The 10901-nt window shown below is 44.9% G+C and overlaps 1 protein-coding gene across 1 annotated transcript; it reads left to right on the plus strand.

Annotated features, from left to right (window-relative positions):
* Positions 1 to 2494: 2494 nt before the first annotated feature.
* Positions 2495 to 3506, plus strand: SPRY1 (sprouty homolog 1, antagonist of FGF signaling (Drosophila)). The gene has a single exon (XM_010575577.1). The coding sequence runs from the start codon at positions 2544 to 2546 to the stop codon at positions 3504 to 3506; it is 963 nt and encodes a 320-aa protein (XP_010573879.1). The 5' UTR covers positions 2495 to 2543.
* Positions 3507 to 10901: the final 7395 nt, after the last annotated feature.

Genomic DNA, 10901 nt, shown 5'->3' on the forward strand with positions numbered 1-10901 from the left:
CGCGGTCGGCTGAAAACGAGCATAACGTCCAAAAAACCCCCCACAGAAACCCAAACGCCTCCTCGCAGGCGGCTCCTTCGCCGGGGTGAGGGGGGGGTGTCGAGCCGGCAGCCCCCCATCGGCGGCGGCGGGGAATCCCCGGCGCTGCAGTGGCCGGGCGCTGCCGCTTTAAATGCCGGGAAGTCCGCCCTCCTGAGGCAGCGCCGACCTCGGTCTCTGCCCTCCCCTGTAAAAGGAAGGAGGGGGGGGAGAAGAAGAAGAAGAAGGGGAAAAAAAAGAAAAGCCCTTGTTTTCATTCATAACTTTTTTTTTTTCCCCTTTTTCCCCTCCTCTTCCTTCCTCTCCGTCAGCGGCGTGCTCCGCGCCTCGCCCCGCTCGGGGCACAGAGGGCGCCGCGCCGCCGCCCGCCCGGGGAAAGGCGGGACGGGACGGGACGGGACGGGACGTGGGGGGGGGATCGGCGAGGCGTGGGGAGGGAGCGCTGACAGGCGGTGGAGGCACTGCAGGCTGTGCCTGCCCCGGGTGCAGCAGCATGAGGTCTCTCGTCGTCTTGGCTGTATGTGGTTTTTTTTTGTTGGCCGGGGTTGGGGTCGGGGGGGCGACACGGACACCACGGACACGGACACCACGGACACGGACACGCACACCAGTTTAAAGACTGGTTATCACGGGGGTGGAGGTGGTTGGTTGTGCCGGGTCTGCAGTTGGTCTTGTCAGTCTGCGCGCCGGGTTGATGTTGCGCTTTCCCCCCAAAGATGGCACTGGCTGTCTTTCGCATTTTCTTGGGATATGATTTTTTTTCGTCCCCCCGGGGAGCCCAGCTCCTGGTTGGTGCAGCTGTAAATCTTTTTCCCTTTTCACATTCATTCACCCTTGGTCGGTTGTGGATTTGTATTCAGCGCTCCTGAAGAAGGCACCTTGTTGGGGGGGGGGGTGTGTGTGTGAATGAGAAGTGAACGTGTTTGGGGGGTTTGTGTACTTTTTTTTTCTTTTATTTCTCTTAATCGGGTGAGCCTAAAGCCCACACAGGTGACTTTAAACGTAAATTGAAATCTTTGACTGCTGGGCGAGCACAAAGATGTCATGTCCTGGCAGAAGCTGGTGCTTACCCTTCATTAGCGACCGCTAATGATAAAGATGCTAACTACCTGTTAGAGGAAACCTTTCCTGCTCTTGTCCATCCCTGTGCTTCCACACCACTGTGCCTTTTTCTCTCCTGAGTGGGGAACAGCTCCGTGCCGCCTGGGATCTGGGTAGGTGAGACAAGGCTCTTTCTCACGATTACTGGATGAGTTTTGGAAATGCTTGATAGCACTTCACTTTCTCCTCTCTCAGGTAAACGTGTATGACATCTTGGGGGGGAGAGTGGAAAGGGACTTTTCCCCCAGCTGTCAGTAAAGGAAAGCAGTTTATTTTCTTGGTTCTCTGTATAAATGTGGCATTTAGAGACTCGTCACAATTACCATATAGCTACAGAACTGTCACTGCAGTTTTCTCGATCGGCGTTGCAATCTTCATGTCGATAGCTAGGCAGAATGAAAAGGAATGAAAATGCGTACCGTTTGTTTAAAAGATAGACCAGAAGATGCTATATTTATTTGGGAAGCTTTTAATCTGTCTGTCTTGTGAAAGTGGATTTCTCCTTCGATTGTGTTTTGAGGTGGTGGTTGGGGTTTTTTTTGTGTCATCTGCTCTTAACACTCTTACGAATCCTTAGGTACTTTTTATCTGACACCTCGTTCATCTTAGCCTTTTCTACCCCTTTTTCTTTCACACCCTGGCCAGTGGTCAGAAAATACTTGAAAACAGGCTGTTTGCACCCTTGCTTTAATTTTATAAGGAGCATATTAGATTTGTATGCTGAGTTACTTCCTTACAGAAAATGTCTTGGCCGCTTGACAGTACTTCGTTCGAGACTTTGTAATGCACATACGTCACTTTAAAAAGGAGACTTTCCAAATGTACTAGCAAGCAGATCTGTTGAGCTTTCTGATGCTGCAGATGCAGACAGAAGGGTGAGAATTGCGCATGTTCTTTATTCTGCCATACAGGACATGAACCTGATAGTGTTCTTGCCTGTTTCCAGCTTAGTTTGGGGGGCGTTCAGAATTGCTGCTGCTAGTTAGACAGATGTTGAGTTTGGTAGCAAGTGAGAAGTGCTTTCCATGGCTTGCCAAGTAAGCGTACAGGTTAATACTGGACTTTATTTTTTTTTTTTTTTAAATGGCATGGGGTCTCCTTTGCATTCCTCATCTATGATGCCATACCCAGGCTCTCCCCATTACTGGACTTTAGCCAGATCCTCAGCGTTGTTGTAATCCCCTGCTGAAAGAGATCAGTACCAGGTGGCTAGGGCAATTTGTGGTTTGCCATATCATTTCTGTTTTCGAAAAGTATCCCATTCTTTATTCCTCTTTCGCCCTTGATCGTGTGTATATATGTACACACCCAACGTTTATTTATACCTTCTGTCTTATTATTATTTTAGGATTTCAGATGCATGCCAGGTTCCCACTGAATGCCAGAAGTAGAGATCACTACAGATGGAGCCCCAAAGTCAACACGGCAGCGGTGGTTCGCTAGTGGTGATTCAGCAGCCCTCCTTGGACAGCCGGCAACGGTTGGACTATGAAAGAGAGAGCCAGCCAACAGCTATCTTGTCACTGGACCAGATCAAGGCAATCAGGGGCAGCAACGAATACACCGAAGGTCCGTCTGTGGTGAAAAAATCTGGTCCGCGGACAGCACCCAGGCAAGAGAAGCATGAAAGGACTCACGAAATCATACCAATTAATGTGAATAATAATTATGAACACAGACCCAGCCACGTGGGGCACGTGGCGCACCAGCATAACGTGAGGGCTCCCGTCTTGAGCAGATCGACCAGCACGGGGAGCGCGGCCAGCTCGGGGAGCAACAGCAGTGCTTCCTCAGAGCAAGGGCTGCTAGGACGGTCACCTCCATCCCGGCCGGGCTCGGGCCACAGATCCGATCGGACGATCCGGGCGCAGCCCAAGCAGTCGTCTCCGGTTGTAGATGATCTGAAGGGTCCTTTGAAAGAGGACTTGGCGCAGCACAAGTTTATCTGCGAACGGTGTGGGAAGTGCAAGTGCGGCGAGTGCACGGCCCCGAGGGCCCTCCCTTCTTGCTTGGCCTGCAACCGGCAGTGCTTGTGCTCTGCGGAGAGCATGGTGGAGTACGGCACCTGCATGTGTTTGGTCAAAGGGATCTTCTACCACTGTTCTAACGACGATGAAGGGGACTCTTACGCGGATAATCCCTGCTCTTGTTCCCAGTCACACTGCTGTTCTAGGTACCTGTGCATGGGAGCGATGTCCTTGTTTTTGCCTTGCTTGCTCTGCTACCCTCCTGCCAAGGGATGCCTAAAACTCTGTCGAGGGTGTTACGACCGCGTCAATCGTCCAGGTTGCCGATGCAAGAACTCCAACGCGGTCTATTGCAAACTGGAGAGCTGCCCCTCCCGGGGTCAGGGCAAGCCCTCATGATTTTTGGAGGGAGGTTTACTTCCTCCAACTTCTGTTTTTCAGGTTGTAGCTGATTTTTTTTTTTTTTTTTTTTTTTTACTTTCTTTCTTTTTTTTCTCACCACCCGCCTCCCTGCCCCCCCTCCCCAGCTTTTGGCGGGGGGGGCTGTTCTTTTTCCTTTCCTTTCTGTCTTCCCAACTTCAAATACACACGTTCTTCCCTTTGCGTCTTTGCTCTCCTCTTCCTATTGACTTGGCTGAGTGTGGAGCATTTTACGTAGTCGTTGCTGCTCTTTGGTAAGTGTGGACCTGGTATCTGCATCTGCCGCTCACTTTGGCAGGGTCTTTCGAGTTTGTAACTGAACCACTCCTGAAAGAGACAGTGAGGGCTCACTGGGCTCTTGAAGCTTCTTGCTCTGTGAATATCTTCCCAAAGATGTTTTTTGTTCTCAGCAATTTTATTTTTTTTTCCCTTAAACCCCCCCCCCCCCCGGGTACCAAGGAAGAATAACTTTCATGAGTGAGCTGGATTGTGAAATAACTTTTTTTGTGTGTGTTCTTTCTGGAGAGGGATGTAAAATAAGGGCCTTGCCAAATGAAAGGCCTGACTCTTCTGTAAGCAGCCTCCTTTTTTTTTTTCCCCCCCCCCCCCCCTTTTTGTCTTAACTTTTGGAACATTCTCAGTCCTGAGAATTGCCCTGCCTCCTTTTTTTACATTTTCAATGTAACTTCAGTTTTTGCTACACTATGTAGATCTTCACATTGGAGACATTATGGCTGCAACATACACATTTGTTTCTTTTGCTGTCAAATCTTTGAAGGATATGGCTCACTCCACCCTCCCACTCCTGTTTTTATAGTCTATCAGTATCAGTTGATATTAAAGTTGGTGGTGTTCATATATCCAAACGGCCTTCAGGTGTCATTGAGTCACCTACACGTTCTTGAGTCCTTAAGGTTTCTTGTGATCCTTTGGTTTAGTGAATTTAGCTTTGCTCTGTACTTTATAATTTTATTCTGTCCCTGTTTTATTGCCTTAGCCACAAATTGTGGTCCTTTTTTGTATATTTTATGTATAAAACACAAAGTTGAATCCCAACTATTTTTAAGACAAAAGTCTGTTAAAACTTTTTTTATTGTAAAGAATATTTATTATGTGAATCTCTATTATTTTATGATATTTATTGCAAAAGACTCTGAAAATGTACTCATGTCTGAATATAACAAAATATCAATACTTAACGAAATAAGGATGACACGAAGAAAGTACATATGTTAACTATAATGCAGAAAATATATTAATTAATGAAAATGGCTCTTGAGTTCTTTTGTTATAGTGACAGGTTGTGAGCTACGTATGCATATCGCTGGGTTGTTGGGCTTTCTCCTCCTTGCGGTCTGTCAGGTAGCAAATAACTTCCTATTGATACTTCAAAACCACTAGTCTGTGCTCTAGTTTAGTTTACATAATTTTAAGTTTCCTAACTATATATCAAGTTTTTGCTATGGGATATTTAATACAATTGAATGTATATGTTGTGCTTAACAATGCCAAGAAGCGTAGGCCCTATTTATTTGCCAAAGCATTTGCAAATACGGTTGTGCAGGAGGAAACCGTAACTTCAAGGGTTTTTGTTTCCTAAAGAATACCAAATTAAGATGTAAACCTATTTTAAATTTTCCTATACAGAACTTCTTGGCTGGTTAAATTGTACGTCAACTGAAGTAATGAATCTCCCAAGCTCAAATCTAAATAAAAGGCAAGAGGCAGGATAAAAAATAACGGTTGTGTTGCTTTAGTTTGCTAGCTTTGAAATTTGGGGGGGGTGTGCATGCGCCTATGTCTACGGCTTGTTTGGTCATTTTCCCATACGGTTTCCCAATGTCAGCTGAATCTATCTTCTGTCTTTAAATTAAAGGCTCTTAAGGGTGACCTAAGTGCCACAGCTACTTGTGGCCATTTAACACGTATTCAACAAAAAAGCTTTTCATTAAGAGTGAATGGGGAAACCCCATTCTTCTGTTCATGTGGGTCAAGGCTAACATCGCAATTCTTCTAAAGTTAAAAGTTTATTAAATGGATGTAATTTCACATGGTATTCAGAGTAAGTGGTTCTAGAGAAACTCCACTTTAAGAACACAGTAATAAGTTGACAAATCTGTCGTATCTTGTGTTTTGAAGTCCTGCTGCTTTGAATTGCCATATTCAAGCTGTTCTGACTCCTAGCATATTGATGATTTGAATAAGCTCGGCTTTTGTAGTTAACTCCGTCAAAGCTGATCCAGTGTTGTCATATAATGAGCTGACTGAAAAGTTGCATTCTTTATTAAATGGCACGGATGACTTCTGTGAGGTATAAAGTGAAACCGTCTTCTGGCTCCATCTAGGAAACCACTTGCTTTGCAGCGTACAGTTGGCGATAACTGCTCTCCCGGCCTCAGCGTGACAAAACTGACAGGCTGGGAGGCTCGTGGGGCGGCAGTGTATATATACGAAGTCTGCTTTCCAAGATCTATTCTTCGTGAGATGAAGCAAAGCCAAGAGAAGAATGTTTCTGAGGAGCAGGCAACTTGCTTTGCGCTACTTTCCGATCACCGATACTTCTCTAACAGTGACAGCTGCAAACAGCCTTTGGGAGACAATGAAATCCTTGTCAAACAGTCACCGTTGGTCAGATAAGACCATTTTTAAGACTGTACTGACACTCAGAAATAACGAGCCAACTGCCTTTTCATAACTGGATACAATCCAGCTCTGTGTTGAGTAAGTTTGCTCAAAGGGTGTTAGTTACTCCTCTTCAGGAAAAACGGTACGCTGCTTACCTCTGCGTGTCTCTTTTTTTTCAGCCAGGTGACTTATGTGGAGGTTTGGTTTGGTTCCTAGCAGAAGAGAAGAAAGCCCAAAGGACCCACACGTACTCTGTCTTTTGATGATTATCTTCCGTCACAAGCTATGTTTCAGATTTCTTTTTAAAAAAAAAAAGGACGAAACTCACGCTCTAGTCGGTCACACTAACTAATGCTCCCTTCACTAACTAAACTCTGGGAGTAACTTCAGGGTGCAGTTCCTTAGGAGGAAAATTTGACTTTGACCTACAGATCAATGAGAAGATATCAGTTTCTTGTATGTCTGAAATGGTATTCTAATTGCCAGGTGTTACATAGAGAAGGCAGTGTTAAAGCAAGGAGAATAATAGGGTTTTTTTGTTGGGTTAGATGCTGTACCATTTGTACTTTACATACATCTATACATTTCACTTTCGGGTCTTCTGGAATGTAGGGTCCTTGCCTTATGTTATGGAAATGACTGTGACTTCTTTCAGGCAGACAGATTTTATGATGCAGAACCACACGGAATTGTGTGAGAGCAAATGAGTGTCTTTCGAGCGGAAAAAAATCGAGCAAGCTGACAGATGTATGAAGTAAGCCTCCACAGCCTGAAGAGACAAAAGTTATCTTAAATATGACCTAAGTGGTCGGTTGTTATAATCTGTTCTACTTTGTACAATACCGCAACTGGAATGACCATCTAGAGATACTGTGTTTTGTTGTAAGGGGGTTTGCTAGAGGCTCCTGAGATTGCTGGCGATTAGGAGACCGAAGTGCAGGTTTCAGTTCTTCAACCCAAAATTTGTCAGTGGGCCGTTCGGGTTACTTTCTACATGTCTGTAGAGTGCCAGACTGTCAGAGGTCCATTATGATATAGATTGTAAAAATTATTTCTTAACCGTTTTCAGATAGCATTGAGGTCTTATTATGAAAAATAGAGAAAACTCTGTATAGAATGATTGTGTAATTAGGTGACAAGTTCAGCTGACCTACTAACCTAATTGTATAGGTTGGTGATGGATTTGAACAAGCCTGCCATCTGGTTATACACAGCGGAGTCCTGAAATGTGTCACATAAGATCTGGCATGAAGGAAAAAGGGAAGTCCCTCCAGCAAGCCGGAATTCAAGTCTTGGTTTGCTTATTGTTTTGAAACTCGTGGCGAGAGATGAGTTTTGGAAACAGATGGTAAATAAGTTTCCCGTTCCCTGCTGGAGGAACGCGTTGCTAGGGTGAGAATTTGAGAGAGTTGGGGTGTTTCTCTAAAGACGGCTTCATTACACTAATGCTAGTGTGGATGATAGCATTATCCAAGGGGGGATAATGCTTAACAAATGAAAAGTACTTGCTCTTGTTTATGGTTCCATATCATAAAGACAGGTGGGAGAGGATTAGCTCCTCTGTCTGTGATAAAGCAAATCTGTTAAGAGGGATTAAAAGGGCTAGATGAAGTGTTTTAATGGACTTACATGAAGTAATAGATTTTTGTCCTGGAGGAATGTTCTGGACTCACTGATACTTCTGTATTTCTTGTTCTGCTAAAATTACCTCCAAAATCTAAGGAATCCTGATTAATTGTTGGCCTTCTTCCAGCTGGAGCATTTGTGTCAGTCATGGTGGTGCTTCAAAAAACCTGGAATACAATTTTGTTCTGCTATCACACAGCTGGATTTACCAGCCTTACACAGTGCATGGGCTGCACAGGTCTTGTTTTGATTAGCCTTCATCAGCGGGCAAGTTGCTTTTAGGGCAGCTCTTAATCATTTGTACTTCCTCGCTGGGGTGGTTTTTCACCTTTCTTTTGCTGATAGGAGTAGCCAAGGCATGGCTTCTACCCTTGGCATTAGTCACCAAGCCGTATGGGGTCTGTGTTAACAAGCTTTATACTTATTGGAAGGATCTATTAAAAAAAAACTTCTACCCAGAAAGTTTCCTTCAGCATGCTCTGCTTCCACGTTGGAGCGTGGACTTGGCCCGTCACCAGTACCCGGGACTGATGCCCCACTGTCGGGTGGGGGGATAAGGATGGTCTGTGAGTTGGGCAGCAAGCGCAGCCCACAGGTCCGCTTTGTGGTGCTGCCTCAGCATTTAAAAATCCCAGCACGGAGTTATTCAGGCTCTTTGTGCACCTTTGCGCTGTGAATACTCGCTCGCTGCAAGTTGAGAGCTCTCGCAGCGCACGTCCCCGCCACCGACGACAGTGCAAAAGCCCAGGCCCTCGCCGGACGTTCTCAGGAGGCACAGATCCCTGCAAGCGTTGCGATGACCATTAAAATTTCGGTTGCATTTTCTGTGCCTGCATGCTTTGAAATGAGCTTTGTTTTTTAGGTACGCAGGTAGCGGTGTATAGGTACTGACTGCTCTCACTTCAACTTGATTGGAAATACCTTGCGATGTCCATGTACGTGTATTCTGATAGATACTGTGTTTCTCGGCTGGAGTGTTAAATCCAAACTTGGTGTCTGTTAAAGGCTAAAAGAGGAATACAGACATACTGGCCACCATATCAGAAGACAACACAGGTGGAACGAAGCATTATTCCTGGAGTGATACTTACTGCTCAGTTTATATTTGTGATAAATAGATGCAGTGCTGTTGTTTTTCCCACTATAATGCTTGCCGCTGCCCCTCCCACTTACCCTGGTGAAGGTCTCTTGAGATGAGATACTTCCTCATTTACTTTATTAATAAATACAAATACAGGACAGATTTCCTGCAGACCACACATGGTCCTGTTTCTTAGGTCTAAGTATGTAGGGGTGAAACCCTCGCCTTACTGAATAGCTTTCAATTTTAGCTTCAAAAAAGGACCAGAAGTTCACCTGGATCTTTCAATATTCCTGACATATGCATGTGACAATATTGTAAAAGGAAGAGAAACGGTGTAAGTCCAGGGGAATGACAGTGTTGTGCGTATTACAAAATCAGCTATCTTCAGCTTGAAAATGTAATTGTTGTGAATTGCTCTTTTTTGAAGAAAAGAAACATTTGTTTTAGCCCTTAGAGCAAGGTGTGCCTGATAGCCTTGCCTCTCCAGCATTGTAAGCACGCCTTGTTTTGTAAACCTTTGTATACGTGTACAGTGCTACGAATCTGAAAACAAATATCTTACAGAACACATTGTCAGAAGGCACAAACGTCTGACAGAGCCTCTACCCCAAAGGGCTGAACCTCATTGTGTTTGTGCAATAAGGAGCACAATGGGACTCGCATCCTGCCTGACCCTTCGGGGTCGCTACCGTAGTACGACTAGTTTTATACCACGGAATATTTCTTCTGAATGAAGTCAGTGGATTTACACCAGTGATTAAATTGGCCAGGTGACAGCATACTTACGCTGGGGCCTAATGCCACTGCAAGCCGTTCTGAATGGACTTGATACCGGCAGTAGGGTTTTTTCCTTGTTTTCTTTTTTGTTTTTATTAATTGGGCTGGTTAATACAGCACACTGTCTCATGAATGCCTAGCATTCACAAGTGTTTGGATGTTCTTCGTTTAGATGGTAAAGATGTGAGAAGTTGCTGGAATACCCTAAACAGATGCTGAAATTACATAACTGATTAACTACTTAATGGGTATTTTAAATGAAATCGCCTGTCTTCTGGTGCATGCTTCAACTTCCAAACCATCTGACGATTCTTCCAGTGCCGTAAGGATTCCTCTTCCATGCTTCAAGCAGGAGGAAAGGTTGAAGTTACCTGGCCTGCTAAAGGTCCTCTCCAAAGCATCATTTCTCGTGTGGTGTTCTGTTTGATGCTTTTGGATCTGTGCGCTTTAGGAGTAGGACATCTCAAAATGAAAATGAATAAACTAGTTGCCTGGAAGGATGGGGGAAGTGCTGGGGCTTTTCTCCAGCCTGGATACTGGGAGATTGCACGGCACCTTCTTTTTAATATCAAGGTCTCATAGCTGCTCCTGCTCAAAATCCATTTTCAGCAGCATTTATTTCTTTGCAAAATCAAGTCTCATTTATGCGACCCCTTCTTTTTAGAGAATAATTGTACATGTGTTCATTTTTCTACATAGCATGCAAAGTTCTTCTGGATGAAACACGCTATGACTACGTGAGCCTTCTGAGCTACTACTGAGGCACTTGCTGGTTTAATACATTTTTACGTGTCCTGTATCTCTTCTGAAGCACGGCGAGGATGAGCCTGGTTAGTCAGGGTGGGAAATACAGTATAGTTGGATCTCACAATTTTGTTTTGGTCCGAAGTTCAGATCTAGGTATGAACTTGGACAAAGTTTGGCAGTACCTGGTGTCTGGTCTTGACTTTACTGATCTGCAAGAGTATGCGAGGAAATACTGTTACGGTTGAAAATGCATCAATTCTGCTGCATTAAATAGTCAAAGGGTGTCTCTGCGAGCAAGTGGTAGACAGGTAAGAAGTCCTTCTGAGGTCTCCATAGAGATTTTTGTACGGCCTTTCAAATCTTGAGCTTGAGAGCCTGTGTGCTTATTTCCCCCCTTTCCATCTCTTGCCCTGTACAGGAGCAGGAGCACTTGCCGTGGTAGGTCCAGAGTCATCCATCACTGCTGCCAGGTGCAGATAACATCCCCTGTAAATGTTAATCTGATTTGCTGCTCC

This window comes from Haliaeetus leucocephalus, unplaced genomic scaffold (genome assembly GCF_000737465.1).
Source record: "Haliaeetus leucocephalus isolate CR32 unplaced genomic scaffold, Haliaeetus_leucocephalus-4.0 Scaffold484, whole genome shotgun sequence".
NCBI lineage: Eukaryota > Metazoa > Chordata > Aves > Accipitriformes > Accipitridae > Haliaeetus > Haliaeetus leucocephalus.

Bases quoted from the DNA above. Each gene is read 5' to 3' on its own strand.
- SPRY1 (XM_010575577.1), top strand. From the start codon at position 2,544: ATGGAGCCCCAAAGTCAACACGGCAGCGGTGGTTCGCTAGTGGTGATT.